At 41.7% G+C, this 21,959-nt stretch overlaps 2 protein-coding genes across 2 annotated transcripts; both read left to right on the forward strand.

Annotated features, from left to right (window-relative positions):
• Positions 1-173: 173 nt before the first annotated feature.
• LOC308378243 (tripartite motif-containing protein 16-like) lies at positions 174-2,980 on the forward strand (the record flags this gene model as incomplete). Its single annotated transcript, XM_080855104.1, has 6 exons — positions 174-764; positions 1,068-1,163; positions 1,242-1,475; positions 1,940-2,099; positions 2,208-2,267; positions 2,451-2,980. 6 exons carry the CDS (start codon positions 174-176, stop codon positions 2,978-2,980), a joined length of 1,671 nt encoding a protein of 556 aa, XP_080711230.1.
• Positions 2,981-8,732: 5,752 nt separating this feature from the next.
• LOC308378244 (uncharacterized protein) lies at positions 8,733-17,937 on the forward strand (the record flags this gene model as incomplete). The annotated part of the gene is made up of 14 exons (XM_080855105.1): positions 8,733-9,323; positions 9,643-9,738; positions 9,819-10,052; positions 10,526-10,685; positions 10,794-10,853; positions 11,053-11,574; positions 12,689-12,824; positions 13,966-14,560; positions 14,901-14,996; positions 15,076-15,309; positions 15,790-15,949; positions 16,058-16,117; positions 16,321-16,834; positions 17,727-17,937. 14 exons carry the CDS (start codon positions 8,733-8,735, stop codon positions 17,935-17,937), a joined length of 3,669 nt encoding a protein of 1,222 aa, XP_080711231.1.
• Positions 17,938-21,959: the final 4,022 nt, after the last annotated feature.

A 21,959-nucleotide genomic window follows, 5' to 3' on the forward strand; every position in this document is an offset into this window, starting at 1 on the left:
AACGCGTTATTTATCGCGCGATTAACGCGTTGTAAAAAAAACTGTGTAGTAAGCTAACATTACGTTTGAGTGAATTCTGCCTCTAACTTCACTTTCAGGAAGAGATTACAACAGTAAACGCCAGGAACGGAGAGAGAGGACAAAATACACACACATACAGAGAGTAACCCAAAATGGCAGAGGCCAGTGTTTTATGGAGTCAAGACCAGTTTAGCTGTCCAATCTGTCTTGATCTACTGAAGGATCCGGTGACTATTCCTTGTGGACACAGTTTCTGTATGGATTGTATCAAGAGCTGCTGGGATCAGGAAGATCTCAAGGGAATCCACAGCTGTCCACAGTGCAGACAGACCATCACACCAAGGCCAGTTCTGGGCAGAAACACCATGCTGGCTGAAGTGGTGGAGAAGCTGAGGATTGTGGGACTCCAGGCTGCTCCAGCTGCTCACTGTTATGCTGGACCTGGAGATGTGGAGTGTGACGTCTGCATTGGGAGAAAACGAAAGGCAGTCAAGTCCTGTCTGGTGTGTCTGGCCTCTTACTGTGAAACTCACTTCAGAGATCATAATAATCTCGATCCATGGAAGAAACACAAAGTGATTGAAGCTGCTGGTAAACTAGAAGATCTGATCTGCTCTCATCATGATAAACTACTAGAGGTCTTCTGTCGCACGGATGAGAGGTGCATTTGTGTGCTGTGTGTCATGGATGAACATAATGGACATAAAACAGTTTCAGTCGCAGCAGAGAGAACTAGGAAACAGGTGAGACTTGCTTATCCAGTACTCCAGTAAGGCCTTCCTGCTAAAATGTGTTATTTTGCACTGATAAACACGTGAATGTGAAAAGCAGCATTCTCTGACTTTATTCTCAGTTTTTGTTCCTCAGACTTATTTATTTATTTCAATCTTTAGGGTTCATGGTTATGGTAAAATGAAAATAGTCAAACTGTTGATGACTTCTAACGTGTTTAATCATTTAAGTGAATTAAGAAGTACTAAAACATGATATTGTTTATTCTTTCAATATGTTAAATACACAACTCTAATAGATTTACCTGTTCACAGAAACTGTTGGGTGATACTCAGAGAATATCCAGACATATAATCCAGGAAAAAGAGAATGAACTGCAGAACCTGAGACAGGCTGTGAAAACTCTTCAGGTGAGTTGTATCAACCAGAGGAAATAACAAGACTGCTGTAGCAATTCATGTCTTGTGTATTGTCTCATGTCCAAACAGAGTTCTGCACGGGCAGCAGTGGAGGACAGTGAGAGGATCTTTATTGAAATGATCCGCTCCATCGAGAGAAGACGCTCTGAGGTGAGAGAACTGATCAGAGATCAGGAGAGGGCTGAGGTGTGTCGAACTGAAGAACTCATGGAGAAACTGAAGCAGGAGATTGCTGAGCTGAAGAAGAGAGATGCAGTGCTAGAGAAGCTTTCACACACTGACAACCACATTTGTTTCCTTCAGGTACTGTCACTACTCAGATATGATGCATTATCACAGAAGAGATTAGTTTATTTATGCAGTTTTGTAAAAAGTCACTGTTAAGACCGCTCTACCTGTCAGTCAAAACGTTAGTTCCTTATTCAGGTGCTATTTGGTAATGAGGTAAACATAATAGAGAAGAAAAGATAACCAAGGAACTGTTCTTTATTTATACAAGGCCCGTCTAGAAACATTGTGATTTATAATTTTAAATATTACAAACTTTCATAACCTCTAAAATCAGTGCCATTTGCATTGCATTGCATTCGATTCGATCTCACTAGGACCAGAGTGGAGCTGGACCTTATTTTCACACCAATTCCGGTGTCTATATTTATGATGTAGGGCACTGGATGCCTTGGTCTGGGCCAAAATGCTCCAGTAGGGCCTGGTGGAAGGTTTATGTTTGTTAAATTGCATTTGGCTCATTTTCTGTCTCATTGTAGAGTTTCCAGTCTCTCTGTTCCTCCTCTGCTCCTGACAACTCACCTAGACACACAGTCCACACAGATGTGTCTTTTGATGGAGTAAAAGAAAGACTTTCTCAGCTCAGGGGGAAACTAGAGGATGCACTCCAGCAGGAACTAAAGGACATTTCTAAAACTGGTATGAGACGCAGTAGTACCATGATTTTGAAAATATCACTTCTGAATACAATGTTGATTTGACCCAGAAAGTTGGGGTTGTTGATGGGTGTCCTTTTTGTCTTTACAGCAGAGCTTGTTAGCTTTCTATCACTGCCTGAGCCCACGACCAGAGAGGATTTCCTAGCATGTAAGTACACATGCATGCACACGAACATAAACACATACAAAATTCAAACACACATATACAAGAGGAGAACATAGTGCCCTGCTCTATCTGGTAGGGCACATAATAATTTATTAATAGTGATCATTTAAACCATTATGTCATTAATCACCACTGCTCAATGAGTCATGTTTTATCCTCCCTCAGATGCCTGTCAGCTAACCCTGGATCCCAACACTGCTCATAATGACCTCACACTGTCTGAGGGAAACAGGGTTGGAGAATGGTGCCATAATGTGAAACATTCATATCCTGACCACCCAGACAGATTTGATTCATATCCTCAGGTGCTGTGTAGAGAAGCTGTATCAAAACACTTTTACTGGGAGGTTGAGTGGTCAGGATTAAGTGTTCGCATTGCTGTATCATACAAAGGGCTCAGAAGGAAAGGAGGGGCTAATGATTGTATACTAGGACAAAATAACAAGTCTTGGAGTTTGTACTGCTCTTCATCTGACTACACATTCATACATGATCATAAAGAAATGTCACTCCCTCATAAGCCCACCTCCACCTCTAGAATAGGAGTGTATGTTGATCACAAGAGAGGAACTCTGTCTTTCTACAGTGTCTCTGATACAATGACTCTTCTGCACAAAATACACACCACATTCACTGAGCCACTGTATCCTGGCTTTTACCTCAATACTAACAGCAAAATCAGGTTGTGTCGGTGACAACATACTAGCAGAATCTAAACATTCATGTCTAATTTGAATGGATAGAGGTCTCTGACACAAAGTTTCTTTCTTCATTCAGCCCTTCTAGCCTAGCTTTTGGGTTTCATTTGAGTTTCTAAATCGTACTGAACAATGAACAGTGATTGTGCGTGAACATCACTTGCTTTAATGTCGTGAAGACAGGACAATTTGTGCCGTTATCTACGCAGGAGGTTTATTACCACAGAAACTTACTTCATGTGGTAACATAATGTGTTAGATGCACAGATTTACTTTTCAACTTCAGGACTAGTACTAAAACAAAGAGGGTTGTCCTTTTTATAGGGCTGATTTACCGTCATATTTCCCCAAAAATATATTTCAGTTAGGAATAAATAAAACAATCAATGAATTAACTGCCATACAATCTATCTTCATCATACACCATATTATCACCTTTTTTCTCCCACAGACACTTTCTCTGTCTCCCTCCAACACTGTAGTGGCACTCTCGTCACACAGAGGTTCACACATCCACTTCTCTCCCCTAGAATCTTCTCTCTTTTATGATGAATGTAGTTATTCATTACTGTATGTATTATTTGCAATAAACTAAAATCTTTCAAAAATATAACTCTTGTTGTCGATCTTTGCAGCCAAAAACATCAGACTGTAACATATAAAAACATGGATGGATTTGAAACCTAATTGTAGCATGTGAGCAGAGTACCTTTCCTGTTTTAAGAGATTTAGTTGATTCCCAATGAATGGCCCCTCCAGAATCAGGGTCAGTGTGTGAAGATTCATGTTCAAGTAGAAATGGACACTTTTACTTTTTTAACAACTAGATTTATGGACTAAGACAAATCTAAATGTCTAAATACATTTTTAACACAATTTTAATTAAAGATAATATTTAAATAGCTTCTGGCGTAACTATTGATGGTGTGTTGCACCAGGTACAGGCCCCTCCTAACACTCCGGTCCCAATGCCCCTCCAGCAAGCCTCATGCCTGGACTTGAATGATGTCTGTGACTCAGGCCATGGCATCTGTGCTTCTGTGCCATCCTCTCTCTGACATTCATTCTGTGTAGGAGGCAAGAAAGGATCCTGAAGGATGTCTTGGTGTTAAGGAGGAAACAGGTCAGGCTTACACCAGACGAGGGACAACAGGTCCCCAGATCTATTGTGTCAATCGGACCGCCTGATGGAGAAAGAGAGGGAAGTTTGAGGAATCCTATTAGATTCCTCTACAGACCAAGCAATATTACACTAAAGTAAACCTCATGAATGACATATCTACAAATTCTACACAATACAGAATTCATTGCAAGAAGAGCTACATGCTGGAGATTGAGGGCTCCAACACGCAGCTGGACCCCTCACTACCTCAGCAAGGCCCGTTCAGGGACGTCACCATCGTACACATTAGCGTCGAGGATGTGGACCAACCACCAGGGTTCCGTCTGCCATTCTACTATATGGAGGTTCCAGAAGACGTTGAGATTAGAACCATCTTCACCTCGGTGTCCGCTTGAACCCTGACGTGGCCAACAACTCCATTAGGTACATACATGGAATGGTATGCTTTCCGAGGGGAAGAACTACTCTATACTCATAAAATAGAGTAGTTGTTCCTCTCAGAAAGCATTTTTGCGCCAAACTAAAAAGTTACTTAGGGAAAAGTTATTGAAAAGGGCGATAATACTCAGGCCAGTGAAGCAGAATGTGACTGCTCAAAGGCTGATGCTTTTATAACAGCAGAGGCATAGTGGTTCCATCAGGACACTCACATCCACAACTGTTGTCAGGGTTCCCCTTAGTGGATATGGGTGGAAATGCATCTATAATTTTAAGCAATTTTTCCTTTGGTTTGCCAGGTACTCCATAGAGAGGATGAGTGACCCTGGGAAGTACTTCTACATTGACATCACATCCGGGTCACTGATGACCGTACTGCCATTGGACAGAGAGGAGATGGCCAGGCACAACATCAGTGTACTTGCCATGGAGATGAGTGAGTAGTCAATTAAGCAATATAGCACGAGTGGGAGTGGGGTAGGTAAGGGATAATCCCATGGGTGGTGTTCGGCCGTAGCCATCGAGGCCGAAGGCCGAGTGGCGTAGGCAACAACACCCGTGGGATTATCCCTTACCTAACCCACTCCCACGGTTTATTTCGCCATTGTTTCTCCGCAACAAAAAATAGTTCCATTGTCAACGTCTTGGTTTGGAATTTTAAAAGCTTTGAATTATTATTGTTTTCATCAATGCAAATGTTTCATCGCAGATTGATTTATTTTTAGCTGTGAAAAGTCCCGTAACTGTAGGTATGGTGACGAATAACCTATAGCATGGAACGTCTCTCGTCCAATCAGAAACAGCTAAATTACGCGCTAGAACCCAATTGTTTTATAATCTCACATATACATACAAACACACATGACCATGAGCAAAGGACAATCAGTTCTGAATCAAAAAATTAGATCTATTTCAGAAATTTGGCCACTGCCAAACAAACTACATCAGTCTGTAACTTGTAGCAGTCTAATGTGATTGTTCAAGGCCGTTGTGATAAACATAGAGGAATGAAGAGGGAATAGGAGTGAGATGTTTAAAACAACATTCTATTCATTTTATATATCGAATTCACTCAGTGTTTGTGTGTCTTCCCTGCTCAGATAATCCCAGCCCAATCAGAAGTGTGTCTGTGGTGATAAGGATCATGGACATTAACGGCAATCCTCCTTCACTCACTCAGTACCATGAAGCCTTTGTGTGCGAGAATGACAAAGCAGGACAGGTAAGACCTTGCGTAGCACACACACACACACACATATACAGCCGCGGAAAAAATTAAGAGACCACTTCAAAATTATCAGTTTCTCTGGTTTTACTATTTATTGGTATGTGTTAAAGTAAAATGTACATTTTTGTTTTATTCTATAACCTACTGGCAACATTCCTACCAAATTTCAAATAAAAATATTGTCATTTAGATCATTTATTTGCAGAAAAATGACAATTGGTCAAAATAGCAAAAAAGATGCAGTGTCTTCAGATCTCGAATAATGCAAAGAAAACAAGCTCATATTCATTTTTAAACTACACAATACTAATGCTTTAACTTAGGAAGAGTTCAGAAATCAATATTTGGTGGAATAACCTTGATTTAAAATCACAACTTTCATGTGTCTTGGCATGCTCTCCACCAGTCTTTCACATTGCCGTTGGGTGACTTTATGCTACTCCTGGCGCAAGAATTCAAGCAGCTCGGCTTCTTTTCATGGCTTGTGACCATCCATCTTCCTCTTGATCACATTTCAGAGGTTTTTTATGGGATTCAGGTCTCGAAATTGGGCTGGCCATGACAGGGTCCTGATCTGGTGGTAATCCATCCACACCTTTACTGGCCTGGCTGTGTGGCATGGAGCATTGCCCTGCTGGAAAAAACACTTCTCAGAGTTGGGGAACATTGTCAGAGCAAAAGGAAGCAAGTTTTTCTTCCGGGACAACGTTGTACTTTGCCTGGCTGAGGTTTGTAAAAGACCATAAGGATTGAAAAAGCGGACTGGAGGTTCTTCTAAGTTCGTCTTCTCTGATGAGTCCGATTTCACAGTAGGTGCAAGACTCTCTGGCTTGTAGGCCTCTCCAGGTCTCCGTCTAACCATCAGACGACCATGTGTTGGGCAAAGCTGAAAATTGGACTCATCAGAGAAGACGAACTAGAAGACCCTCCAGTCCGCTTTTTTCAATCCTTATGGTCTTTTACAAACCTCAGCCAGGCAAAGTACAACGTTGTCCCGGAAGAAAAACTTGCTTCCTTTTGCTCTGACAATGTTCCCCAACTCTGAGAAATGTTTTTTCCAGCAGGGCAATGCTCCATGCCACACAGCCAGGCCAGTAAAGGTGTGGATGGAGTACCACCAGATCAGGACCCTGTCATGGCCAGCCCAATTTCGAGACCTGAATCCCATAAAAAACCTCTGAAATGTGATCAAGAGGAAGATGGATGGTCACAAGCCATGAAAAGAAGCCGAGCTGCATGAATTCTTGCGCCAGGAGTAGCATAAAGTCACCCAACGGCAATGTGAAAGACTGGTGGAGAGCATGCCAAGACACATGAAAGTTGTGATTTTAAATCAAGGTTATTCCACCAAATATTGATTTCTGAACTCTTCCTAAGTTAAAGCATTAGTATTGTGTAGTTTAAAAATGAATATGAGCTTGTTTTCTTTGCATTATTCGAGATCTGAAGACACTGCATCTTTTTTGCTATTTTGACCAATTGTCATTTTTCTGCAAATAAATGATCTAAATGACAATATTTTTATTTGAAATTTGGTAGGAATGTTGCCAGTAGGTTATAGAATAAAACAAAAATGTACATTTTACTTTAACACATACCAATAAATAGCAAAACCAGAGAAACTGATAATTTTGAAGTGGTCTCTTAATTTTTTCCGCGGCTGTATATTCAAGCACCAAATGTCTGATGTTCTGTTACTCTCCGTTCTAAATTCATTCACACTCTCACTCTCACAACATTTTTACTACAGTCTTGACCCAGAGGATGCAAAAAAAACCCAACTTGAAATAACCAAGGTGTGTTTTGCTGAAACTGATCACCTGATTCATTGATTAATACTGAGAATTGATTGTTTGACTGATTGATTGAGTGAGAGAGTGATTGTTTTTCTGTTTAGTTAGTAAGTTGACTATGAGACAGATAGATTGGTTGATTAATTTATTGTTTTTTTTGGATATTTGGTCAATCGATTGATTTATTAATTGACTGACTGATTGATAGATAGATTGAGTAATTTACTGATTGATTGATCTGACCAGTGTTTTCCCCTCTCCCTGGCAGATAACTCGGCGTGGGTGCTGACGCGACGTGGCGGCTGGTCGCAGCAGGAGCAGAGTGTCTATCACCTGCCCATCCAGGTGTCGTACGGCGAGCTGCCGATGCAGAGCACCATGGCCACGCTCACCATGTGTGTGTGCAGCTTTGATGCCGATGGCAACATGCTCTCGTGGACAAATTGTGGACAATTCTGACTGGCTGTGAGCCAAATCCAATCGGAATTATTAAGTGGTGACAACAGAATGTTAAACATTCCATTTATGCCCAAATGTCCAGCAGGCCTCCCTCAGGGCCCCCCTCGCTAGGCCCCAGACTATAACTCATGTCAGGCCAGGAAGGCAGAGGCCTCCTGTTCTAAACACTCAGAGAATATCCCTTAGAACCAAAGGAAATAAACCCACAACCCCTTTTCTCTCTCCTACCTTCCCTCATTCCATTCTGCCTCTCACTCGACTGCCAGGAAGAGATTACAACAGTAAACGACCTGGACAGAGAGAGAGAGGAAAATACAGACAGACAGAGAGTAACGCAAAATGGGAGAGGCCATAATCCTTCTCTTGGGTAAACAACATTCTTGCGTTATTTTTTTAAACTTATTATATTTTACTCCTGCCTGCCTTTCTATGCGATATTTGTCCTATGCGTGCTGTTTCCCATAATCCTTCTCTTGAGTTAACATGAGGTAGTGTTGTTCTCTTGTGCTCTCTGCACTGCTGCCCCTCCCACTTCCTCCCACTCTCACAGACTTAGGAAAACACACCCACCCCTCAGTGCTCAGCCCTTTCGAGAGAAACAAAGCAGTTCTGCTTCTTTCTTTACTCTGTCAGGAAAAGATCAGAACAGTAAACGACACGAACGGAGAGAGAGAGGAAAATACACAGACATACAGAGAGTAACCCAAAATGGCAGAGGCCAGTGTTTTATGGAGTCAGGACCAGTTTAGCTGTCCAATCTGTCTTGATCTACTGAAGGACCCTGTGGGAATTCCCTGTGGACACAGTTTCTGTATGGATTGTATCAAGAGCTGCTGGGATCAGGAGGATCTGAAGGGAGTCCACAGCTGTCCACAGTGCAGACAGACCCTCACACCAAGGCCAGTTCTGGGCAGAAACACCATGCTGGCTGAAGTGGTGGAGAAGCTGAGGATTGTGGGACTACAGGCTGCTCCAGCTGCTCACTGTTATGCTGGACCTGGAGATGTGGAGTGTGACGTCTGCATTGGGAGAAAACGAAAGGCAGTCAAGTCCTGTCTAGTGTGTCTGGCCTCCTACTGTGAAACTCACTTCAGAGATCATAATAATCTCGACCCAGGGAGAAAACACAAAGTGATTGAAGCTGCTGGTAAACTCGAAGATCTGATATGCATTCATCATGATAAACTACTAGAGGTCTTCTGTCGCACTGATCAGAGATGCATATGTGTGCTGTGTGCTTTGGATGAACATAAAGGACATGATACAGTTTCAGTCGCAGCAGAGAGAACTGAGAAACAGGTGAGACTCGCTTATCCAGTACTCCTGATTCTGACAAAGGCCTTCCAGCTAAAATGTGTTATTGTGCACTGATGAACAAAAAAATGTGAATAGCAGCAGCATTCTCTGAGTTTATTCTCAGTTTTGTTCCTCAGAGTCATTTCTTGACTTCAATCCCGCATTTGATAAGTCAACATGTATATGATTCATGGTTATGGTTAAATGTAAATAATCAATGTTGATGACTTTGAGTTTGGACTTTTTTCATCATGAAAGAGGCGTATGTTTTATTCTTTCAATACATTAAAGACACAACTCTAATAGATTTACCTGTTCACAGAAACTGTTGGGTGATACTCAGAGAAAATCCAAACAGATAATCCAGGAAAAAGAGAATGAACTGCAGGACCTGAGACAGGCTGTGAAAACTCTTCAGGTGAGTTGTATCAACCAGAGGAAATGACAAGAGACTGCTCTAGAAATACATGTCTTATGTCTTGCCTTGTGTCCAAACAGAGTTCTGCACAGGCAGCAGTGGAGGACAGTCAGAGGATCTTTACTGAAATGATCCGCTCCATTGAGAGAAGACGCTCTGAGGTGAGAGAACTGATCAGAGATCAGGAGAGGGCTGAAGTGAGTCGAACAGAAGTACTCATGGAGAAACTGGAGCAGGAGATTGCTGAGCTGAAGAAGAGAGATGCAGAGCTGAAGCAGCTTTCGCACACTGACAACCACATCTGTTTCCTTCAGGTACTGTCACTACTCAGATATGATGCATTATCACTGAAGAGATTAGTTTCTTTTTGCAGTTCTGTAAAAAGTCACTGTAGAGACTGCTCTTCCTGTCACCCAAGGCAACTGTTCTTTATTTACACAATACTAAACACAAAATAATAAAATTAAAAATTAAATACACAGTAATAATACCCCATGCACAAACATTGTTATTGTAATATTTGAAAAGATAAAACATTCATGACCTGTAACATCAGTGCCATTTAGCATTGCATTCGTTCTGATCTAACTATGACTAGACTGGAGCTGGACTTGTCAGAGTGAACAGGTCTTTAAAAGTGTCCTGCACCTCAATTGTTTAATAAAGAAATGACCAGTATGATGGAGGGCACTGGATGCCTTGGTCTGGGCCAAAATGCTCCAGTAGGGCCTGGAGGAAGGTTTACGTGTGTTAAATGACATTTGTCTCATTTGCTGTCTCATTGTAGAGTTTCCAGTCTCTCTGTTCCTCCTCTGCTCCTGACAACTCACCCAGACACACGGGCCACACAGATCTGTCTTTTGATCAAGTAAAAGAAAGACTTTCTTGGCTCAAGGTTAACCTAGAGGATGCACTCCAGCAGGGACTAAAGGACATTCCAAAAACTGGTATGAGACACATTAGTACCATGACTTTGAAAACTTCACTTCTGAATACAATGTTGATGTGACCCAGAAAGTTGTTGTTGTTGAAATGTGTCCTTTTTGTCTTTACAGCAGAGCTTTTTAGCTTTCTATCACTGACTGAGCCCACGACCAGAGAGGATTTCCTAGCATGTAAGTATATGATACACATATATGTACTGCATGTACAAGTACATAAACACATACAAAATACACACACACATATTCAAGTGGAGAGCATAGAGCCCTGCTCTTTCTGGTAGTGCACATGATAATTTATTAATAGTGATCATTTAAACCATTATGTCATTAATCACCACTGCTCAATGAGTCATGTTTTATCCTCCCTCAGATGCCTGCCAGCTAACCCTGGATCCCAACACTGCTCATAATGACCTCACACTGTCTGAGGGAAACAGAGTTGTAGAAAGGTTACCTAATGTGAAACATTCATATCCTGACCATCCAGGCAGATTTGATAAATGTCAACAGGTGCTGTGTAGAGAAGCTGTATCTAAACACTGCTACTGGGAGGTTGAGAGGTCAGGATCATATGTTCACATTGCTGTATCATACAAAGGGCTCCAAAGGAAAGGAGGGGCTACTGAATGTGAACTAGGACGCAGTAACAAGTCTTGGAGTTTGTGGTCCTCTTCTTCTAGCTACATATTCATACATGATAGTAAACAAACGTCACTCCCTCATAGGCCCACCTCCACTTCTAGAATAGGAGTGTCTGTTGATCACAAGGCAGGAACTCTGTGTTTCTACAGTGTCTCTGATACAACGACTCTTCTGCACAAAATACACACCACATTCACTGAGCCACTGTATCCTGGCTTTTACCTCCATCCTAACAGCAAAATCAGTTTGTGTCAGTGACAACATACCAGCAGAATCAAAACATTCATGCCTTATTTTAATGTGTCTCTGACACAGACATTCAGCCCTTCTAGCCTAGCTTTTGTTTTTCATTTGAGTTTCTAAATTGTACCGAACGATGAGCAGTGATTGTGCGTTATCTACACAGAAGGTTTATTACCACAGAAACTTACTTCATGTGGTGGTAACATAATGTGGTAGATGTACAAGCTTACTTTTCATCTGCAGGACTAGAACTAAAACAATTTTACCTCATGAATATTTGTGGGAGGGTTGTCCTTTCTATCTGGCCAAGTTACCGTCATATTTCAAAAAAAATATATATATTTCTGTTAGGAATAAATATATTCTAATATCTAATATCACCATACACCATAAAATCACCTTTTTTCTCGCTCACTTTCTCTGTCTCCCTCCAACACTTTAGTGACGCTCTCATCACACTTCTCTCCCCTAGAGTTTTCTCTCTTTTGTGATAAATGTAGTTATTCACTACTTTTTGTATTATTTGCAATAAACTAAAATCTTTCAAAAAATATAACTCTTGTTGTCGACCTATGCAAGCAAAAATGTCAGACTGTAGCATGTCAAAAACATGGATGGATTTGAAACCTAATTGTAACATGTGAACCTGTCCTGTTTTTGAGATTGTGTTGATTCCCAATGAATGGCTCCTCCAGATTCAGGGTCAGTGTGTGCAGATTCATGTTCAAGTAGCAATGGACACTTTGACTTTTGTAAAATGTAAATGTGTAAATTAATATTTAACACAATTTTAATTAGAGATAATATTTAAATAGCTACTGGTGTAACTATTGATGGTACTTGCACCATGGGTTGTACGGTTCAGTGAAGTCCCATACAAACCCTGCAGTGCAGTGCAAGTATTTCAATAAAACGTCCTGCTACGTCCACTGCCTGCATCGTGGAAGTATTTGGCCCCCTATCTCACACCGGTGCTTTTCCACTATAATACCAGACCTTATCAGTGCACTGGTGAGTTCCAGACCTAATCAGGGCACTGGTGAGTTCCAGACCTAATCAGGGCACTGGTGAGTTCCAGACCTAATCAGGGCACTGGTGAGTTCCCCTTTCATCCCCTGTAGGCTTTCTCCTGGGTCAGGTACAGGACTGGGTGGTCGAGCACCAGGCCAGACTCAAGGTGGCTTCTGAGGGTTGTTGGCTGCTGCTGGTCACCAGAAGGAGCGGCACGATCAGCAGATCCACGATGTGCCTCTGCAGGTGGGCTAGTTAGATCCAGATCCAGGACATATACAGCTCAGTAGTCTACCACATACTGAATGCTCCTCTCAGTGAAGGAGTGGTTTATATCAGTGCGAGGTAAAACAAAAAAGACATTTATGAAACATCACACAAACCATTTCATTTTGTTTAAGCTGCATTTAATAATTTAATAAACAAAACAAAAAAAAACATTACGAACATATTTCAGGGCATACCACGTCTAAGGTGTTGACGTTTCGTCCACTTAAAAGGGAGGATTTCTTTGCTCTTAATTCTGTAAAGCACCCCAGGGCCATTTCTATTGTTTTGGCGCTATATATATAAAATTGTGTTAAACTGAAGAGTGTATCTGGTGCCCTAGTACAATCAATAACAGCTGCTCTGTAAACGTAGTTGATGAATAATGTCGTTGACGAAAACCTAGAGACAGGAGGAGACAAAAGGTTCAGTCATAACCTGATCATCCTTGAAGATTTTACTTCTGATAGAGATTATTTCCAAACACTGTTAATGACTTAAGAATATAATAATCAAGTGCCTTGTATTAATATATTCCTTGTATGAATCATGTGCTTATGAAAGCAGGAGCATGGCTTTTCTCTGTGTGTGTGTAACTAGAATATTAGGTGCCACTAAGTCTGCATATGAACAAGAGCATGTTTAGACCAGAGGATGTAAGAAAGGAACTGTGCTTCTTCCGACCTTGTGCAAAACTGCCATCCTTGCAAGACAGGGAGCATCGGACGTGAGGAATCCACCACGTGATCATCCCTGCTGAAAGCTAAACTTTCAGACAGCATCGTATGCTTCTCTATACACTCATCTAGTTTCATTGTTTTTATTTCATGTATCTGATTTATTGTATGTCGTTCCATCCTTGCAATTGTACTGGTATTGTTGCTGTCAAATAAACAGTTCTGAGTTCTGAGTTCTATTATACATTGTCTAAACAAAAACCGATCTATATCCCTTCTACTCTATCAAACCAACCTTTTCTGTTTTCCTAAAAGCACCCCCATATGTGTCTGAAGCCACACGTCCTAAGAAGCCACTCCCACTGCCCTGAATTATCTTGCTTCATGTGAAACGAAAGTCAATTCTGCTTCCTGTTCAGTCTGTGACAGTCTATGTGGTTCAGCAACATGGCGGAGGCTAGCGTGTCAGTTTCTCAGGACCAGTTTAGCTGTCCAATCTGCTTGGATCTACTGAAGGATCCTGTGGGAATTCCCTGTGGACACAGTTTCTGTATGAATTGTATCAAGAGCTGCTGGGATCAGGAAGATCAGAAGGGAGTCCACAGCTGTCCACAGTGCAGACAGACCTTTACTCCAAGGCCAGTCCTGGGCAGAAACACCATGCTGGCTGAAGTGGTGGAGAGGCTGAGGATTGTGGGACTCCAGGCTGCTCCAGCTGCTCACTGTTATGCTGGAGCTGGAGATGTGGAGTGTGACGTCTGCATTGGGAGAAAACGAAAGGCAGTCAAGTCCTGTCTGATGTGTCTGGCCTCTTACTGTGAAACTCACTTCAGAGTTCATAATGATCTCGACCCAGGGAAGAAACACAAAGTGATTGAAGCTGCTGGTAAACTAGAAGATCTGATCTGCTCTCATCATGATAAACTACTAGAGGTCTTCTGTCGCACTGATCAGAGATGCATATGTTTGCTGTGTGTCATGGATGAACATAATGGACATAAAACAGTCTCAGTCGCAGCAGAGAGAACTGAGAAACAGGTGAGAATTGCTCAGCCGGTACTCCTGATTCTGACAAAGGCCTTCCAGCTAAAATGTGTTATTGTGCACTGATAAACACGTGGATGTAAATAGCAGCATTCTGCATCTGAGTTAATTCTCAGTTTTGTTTCCCAAACTAATTTCTTGATTTTAATCCTGCATTTGATACATCAACATATTTATGGTTAATGGTTATGGTTAAATGAACATAGTCAATGTTGATGACTTTGAGTTTTAACGTTTTTAATCATGAAAGTGACTTTATCTGTACTAAAACATGATATGTTTTATTCTTTCAATACAATAAATACTCAAGTTTAATAGATGTACCTGTTCACAGAAACTGTTGGGTGATACTCAGACAAAATCCAAACAGATAATCCAGGAAAAAGAGACTGAACTTCAGGACCTGAGACAGGCTGTGAAAACTCTTCAGGTAAGTTGTATAAACCAGAGGAATTTCAAGAAACTGTTGTAGAAATTCATGTCTCATGTCTTGTCTTGTGTCCAAACAGAGTTCTGCACAGGCAGCAGTGGAGGACAGTGAGGGGATCTTTTCTGAAATGATCCGCTCCATTGAGAGAAGACACTCTGAGGTGAGAGAACTGATCAGAGATCAGGAGAGGGCTGAAGTGAGTCGAGCTGAAGAACTCATGGAGAAACTGGAGCAGGATATTGCTGAGCTGAAGAAGAGAGATGCTGAGCTGGAGCAGCTTTCACACACTGACAACCACATTTGTTTCCTTCAGGTACTGTCACTTATCATATATGATGCATTATCACAGAAGAGATTATATGTAAAAAGTCACTGTTGAGACCGCTCCACCTGCTAGTCCTAACGTCAGATTCAGGTGCTCTTTGGTAATGAGGTAAAAATAATAGAGAAGAAAAGGTAACCAAGGCAACTGTTCCTCCTTTATACAATGCCCCATGCAGAAACTATTGTGATTGTAATATTTAAAATTATAAAACATTCATAACCTCTAGCATTAGTGCCATTTTGCATTCCATTCGATCTGATCTGACTAGGACTAGACTGGAGCTGGACTTGTCAGAGTGGAAGTGGTCTTTAAAAGTCTCCTGCACCTCAGATGTTTAGTACAGAATGACCAGTACCTCATTTTCACATCAATTCCGGTGTCTATATTTATGATGCAGGGCACTAGCTGCCTTGGGCTGTGGTTTATGTTTGTTAAATTGCATTTGGCTCATTTTCTGTCTTATTTTAGAGTTTCCAGTCTCTCTGTTCCTCCTCTGCTCCTGACATTTCACCCAGACTCACAGTCCACACAGATCTGTCTTTTGATGAAGTAAAAGAAAGACTTTCTCAGCTCAGGGAGAAACTAGAGGATGCACTCCAGCAGGGACTAAAGGACATTTCTAAACCTGGTATGAGACGCATTAGTACCATGACTTTGAAAACACCGCTTCTGAATACAATGTTGATGTGACCCAGAAAGTTGTGGTTGTTGATAGGTGTCCTTTTTGTCTTAACAGCAGCGCTTGTTAGCTTTCTATCACTGCCTGAGCCCACGACCAGAGAGGAATTCCTAGCATGTAAGTATATAATACACATATGTATGAACTGCATGTACAAGTACATAAACACATAAACAATACACACACACACATATGCAATAGGAGGACATAGTGTCCTGCTCTATCTGGTAGTGCACATGATAATGTATTAATAGTGATCATTTGAACCATTATGCCCCTAATCACCACTGCTCAATGAGTCATGTTTTATCCTCCCTCAGATGCCTGTCAGCTAACCCTGGATCCCAACACTGCTCATAATGCCCTCACACTGTCTGAGGGAAACAGAGTTGTAGAATGTTGCCTTAATGTGAAACATTCATATCCTGACCATCCAGACAGATTTGATTCAAATGGTCAGATGCTGTGTAGAGAAGCTGTATCTAAACACTGCTACTGGGAGGTTGAGTGGTCGGGATATGTTTTCATTGCTGTATCATACAAAGGGCTCAAAAGGAAAGGAGGGTCTAATGATTGTCTTCTAGGATACAATAACAAGTCATGGAGTTTGTGCTGCTCTTCATCTAGCTACACATTCATACATGATGATAAAGAAATGTCTCTCCCTCATAAGCCCACCTCCACCTCTAGAATAGGAGTGTATGTTCATCACAAGACAGGAACTCTGACTTTCTACAGTGTCTCTGATACAATGACTCTTCTGCACAAAATACACACCACATTCACTGAGCCACTGTATCCTGGCTTTTACCTCAGTTCTGACAGTCAAATCAGGTTGTGTCGGTGACAACATACCAGCAGAATCTAAACATTCATGTCTAATTTGAATGGATAGAGGTTTCCGACTCAAAGTTTCTTTCTTCATGCAGCCCATTTAGCCTAGCTTTTGTGTTTTCTTAATTGTACTGTCTGTTTCTAAATTTAGTTTCTAAATTGTGCATGAACTTAAATGTCGTTAAGACAGGACAATTTGTGGCGTCATCTAGTTTATTACCACAGAAACTTACTTCATGTGGTAACATAATGTGGTAGATGCACAAGCCTACTTTTCATCATCAGGATACAATTGTACTCTCTAGTAATGCTCTTTTATCACACACATGTTCACACATCCACTTCTCTCCCCTAGAATTTTCTCTTTTTTATAAATGTAGTTATTCATTACTGTATGTATTATTTGCAATAAACTTAAATCTTAAACAAATATAACTCTTGTTTATGTCTATGCAGTCAAAAATGTTAGACATGTAACATATCAAAAATATGGATGGATTTGAAACCTAATTGTAGCATGTGAACAGAGTACCTATCCTGTTTTAAGAGATTTAGTTGATTCCCAATGAAGGGCTCCTCCAGAATCAGGTTCAGTGTGTGCAGATTCATGTTCAAGTAGCAATGGACACTTTGACTTTTTTAACAACTAGACTAAGACAAATGTAAATGTGTAAAGGAATTTTTAACACAATTTCAATTAGAGATAATATTTAAATAGCTTCTGGCGTAACTATTGACGGTGCGTTGCACCAGGTACAGGCCCTTCCCAACACTCCGGCCCCAATGCCCCCCCCAGCAAGCCTCATGCCTGGACTTAATGATGTCTGTGAATCAGTCCATAGCATCTGTCCTTCTGTGCCATCCTCTCTCTGACATTTATTCTGTGCACAAGGCAAGGAAGGATCCTGAAGGATGATTTGGTGTTTAGGAGCAAACAGGTCAGGCTTACACCAGACGAGGGACGACGGGTCCCCAGACCTATGGTGCCAATGGAGCCGCCTGATGGAGGAAGGGAGGGTGTCAGCTCCACCCAGATGGGGGTGAGAAGAATGTCCATCCTGCCTGTAGTCCTCAAAAAGGAGACACTGGAACATGGCCACTAAGGCATTGATTGGACCATTGAACCGGTACGAAAGTGCTGTCACCCAACGGGGATGTCTTTGGACAAAAAACAGGGGTTTTTCCAAGAGTGCAATCTTTGCCAATTTGCATACGATTCTGGACCACAATTTAATGGGCCACCTGCCTGCTTAATGAGATCATACCATAGTTATCACAGTGTTGGAGCCATCCAAGAATGGATTACATCCAGGACATATACAGTATTATAACACGGGTAGATGGAGTGCGCACTCAAAAGAAATGACTAACAAAGATGGCGGCGTGTTGTGGCTAATGTAGTGGGGAATGTTTCATGTGAATTAAGCTATCTACACGACTTTTTATATGTCTAAATTGACTCGGTTAGTTGTTTCTATGCTACACGAATGTTGCAGAGTATTGTAAGTCTTTACTGAAAGTCTCGAATATTATTTGTAGGTGACTTTTAGCGCTTAGACCAAAAACCCATTGAAACACACGTAGCTTTTGTGCTAGGTCTAACAGACGTGAAGTTCCCAATGCTATTTGTCTGTTGCATAGCAACAGCCACACAAAGGGGGACTATTTTCTCTTGGCTACTGAAATGTGATACACAATGTTTGGTGTCTACAACTTTTTTTGTGCTGAAAGGCAGCTTACTGTTTACTTTAATTGTACTTAATATTTATAAAGTCGCTGGCAACCGTGTTTATAAAAGCAATAAGGTACTCGAGTCAGTACGGTATCGTCAATAATGTACTTGTTCGAGGGTTTGCCGGCCCTCCGCTGCGCGTCGGGCCTAACAACTCCCTCGAACAAGTACATTATTGACGATACCGTACTGCCTCTCGAACCTTATTGCTAAAGTCTACCACAGGTGGGCTAGTTGGATGCAGATCCAGGACATATACAGCTCAGGAGTCTACCACATACTGAAAGCTCCTCTCAGTGAAGGAGTGGTGTATACCATTGCTCCTGTGGATGACTGGCTCAAGGTAATAGCCATATGTCCTGGGATAGATCTTGTGCTTTTGGGGAAGTTTGTTTGCAATTGATGGTAATTAATTTTCTACTATATATTGGAAGACTCAGGCGTGGATTTGTCAGTCATTTCCAGGTTTAATCTTGAAACAATGGTGGTCACACATTGTTGAGACAGAGGCTGAACATCCACACTGCTTGTCAGCGTTTCACCTCAGCATAATCTGCCTACTCCTTAAAGGACAGGCTGTTATATACATAATGTTTAGGGGTGTAACCATCTATTGAAATAGGCCATTGGGACAAGGCCCTTTTGTCTCAACCTGGAGGGGGAGGGTGAGAGCAATCTCACACCTTCCCACCATGTCAAACCAGAGTCCTCACCCAGGAATGCTTACATGCTAATAAAAGTAACATTTATACTAGGTACAAATAAGATGGAATTATTGACTATGGCATATCATTATTACATATGACTATCACATAACCGGTCCCTTCACAATGTTGTTATTTTTCTTATTGATGATATGAACAAGTGAAGCTTGTTTTTTTTTTTTTTGCAATGTAGAAAGCACATAGAACTAGTTGGTCCCACATTCTCCATAAACCAATTTGCAGTCCTCACAGTATCAGTGTAAGGTTCAAAAGGGTTATCTTTTAGCACACTGACCCCTACTGGTAAGTTAGGGTGCTTTCATGTTCATACACTAATGGGAAATGGGTCACATAGCTGTCCTGTATCATGGTCCACTCAACTAGGTGAAACACGTGCAGACCTATTATGAACCTTATTGGGCACCACTGTTACTGAAATGTAGTAATTAGTGACAGTTACTAGTTACCTCTTACAAAAACGTATCGAATTACTGAATTTAAAAAGTAATTACTCACTAGGGTGACTTTTGCATTTCTTTTAAATGTCTGCTTCAATTATCTTATTAATGCACTTGGTTTTATGATTTAACTGTTGTAGTGGCATAGTGTGGGACTTCACTAAACCTAAAGCCATTGTAGAAGAAGAACCGTGACACATGCCATCAACGCTAATCTTTTATTGAACTTAACACTTTAAAATGTAATTTAATAAACAACACAAAGAGTAATAAGAAGATACAATAAAAACAAAAATCAAGCACAGATAACAAGGGGCTACCCCCCAAGCTTCCATATCAGGGCCCACAGTCATATTAAATGCAGTAGTTCTAGTAGTTTATGTAAGCTTTCTGCACCTGGGCCATGAGCCAATCAGCTCACCTTAGCCCTGGGCCATGAGCCAATCAGCTCATTTTACCCCTGGGCCATGAGCCAATCAGCTCAACTTGCCCCTGCCTGCCTAGCATGCTTTACCGAATTACCACTTTACCCAACCACCACTTTACCCAACCAACACTTTACCCAATCACCACTTTACCCAACCACTACTTCTTGATGTGTTTAAAAGAATGAAATAAGTAATTCTCCCTATCGTGTCACGTTGCCACGGTGCTGAAGGGGTCTTCTCCTGCTCACCTTGCATGATTAAGCTCTGGCTCAGTGTCGGTGGCCAGATGGTGCTGTTTGCCATATTCAGTATTGCTTGCACACTGGCCCTTTTGACACATCATTTGAATCACCAGGACGGTCCCATTTTGGCTTGGTCGGTCCCTACACATCTCTGTTTTCATATTTCTCATTTATTATTTTCTGGTCTAAATTCATTCAGATTTAGAAATTGGTTATCACATACCGACTTGGTGGAAGAGATTGAGGGACTCAGTTTCCATATGAAGTAAAATGTGCATGGTATCATGTAAACATGAGAGAATAGTATGAGATTCATTCAAAGTGTGTGTGTTTTTTATTAGAGGTTTGTATAAGTGACAGTTTTTAAAATGTATTTTGGGCTTTTATGCCTTTATTTGGACAGTACAGTGCAGAGTTGTGGACAGGAAGCGAAGCGGAGAAGACGTGGGAGAGGTTCGGGAGAATGGCAGCAGGGTGGAATCGAACCTGTGTCCCTGCTATGAAGCCCGTAAATGGGGGGCTTATCAGCTTGTGCCACAGTGCCCCTCCCCCCCCCCCCCCCCCCAACATTTTTCATTTTTAACTAGAAGAATTGTGTGAAGTCAAATATTTCCATGTTTTACACAGCAATTGTGTTTTTCATGGTTTACTTTTAATAGGATAAGTGCTATCTGTCAGTACAAAAAAACAATCCTTGTCAATGCACAAAACAAACAACATAATATACATTTATGCATTACAGTAAATATTTCAATTGTAGAACTGAAAGAACTGATGCTCTGAATTGTTCTGGGCTGAGGAGTTTCAGAGGTGTAGATGCAGCCAGAATCAGTCCATGAGTTTCGGAGGTGTAGATGCAGTCAGTATCAGAATCAGTCCAGGAGTTTCAGAGGTGCAGTCAGGGTCAGTCCAGGAGTTTCAGAGGTGCAGTCAGGGTCAGTCCATGAGTTCCATGAGTTTCAGAGATGCAGTCAGTATCAGTCTATGAGTTCCAGAGATCCAGTCAGTGTCAGTCCATGGGTTTCAGAGATCCAGTCAGGGTCAGTTTCAGAGGTGCAGATGCAGTCAGGGTCAGTCTATGAGTTTCAGAGATACAGTCAGTATCAGTCTATGAGTTTCAGAGGTGCAGATGCAGTCAGGGTCAGTCCGTGAGTTTGAGAGATGTGGATGCAGTCAGTACCAGTCCATTGTTGCATCCTTTCCTCTGTTCTCTTTCTCTGGTAGATGGTAAGGTAATTGTGATCAGTATCCTTGCCTCAGTCACTGATCACCCTCAATTCAATGGCCAGACTTGTGATGGAATTGTCAACGATAAGTGAAATGACTTTAGGTGTGTTCTGCCGACTCAGTGACATCATGACACAGATCTGCTATGTCTTCCGCCACTTGGCGCAGCACAACACTCCTGTCTGCGGTTCTCAACATGGCCGTCAGGCTGGCCCAGAACAGCCGGCGCTTGGGCTCCTCGTCGGGCCACTGCAAGTAAGTCTGCTGCCGGAGAAAATACCTCAGGCGCTGGAACTTTTTGGAAAGCGAGTCTGGCGGGATGGGCTCCAGCAGA

This window comes from Sprattus sprattus (genome assembly GCF_963457725.1).
Source record: "Sprattus sprattus genome assembly, chromosome: 17".
Classification (NCBI taxonomy): domain Eukaryota; kingdom Metazoa; phylum Chordata; class Actinopteri; order Clupeiformes; family Clupeidae; genus Sprattus; species Sprattus sprattus.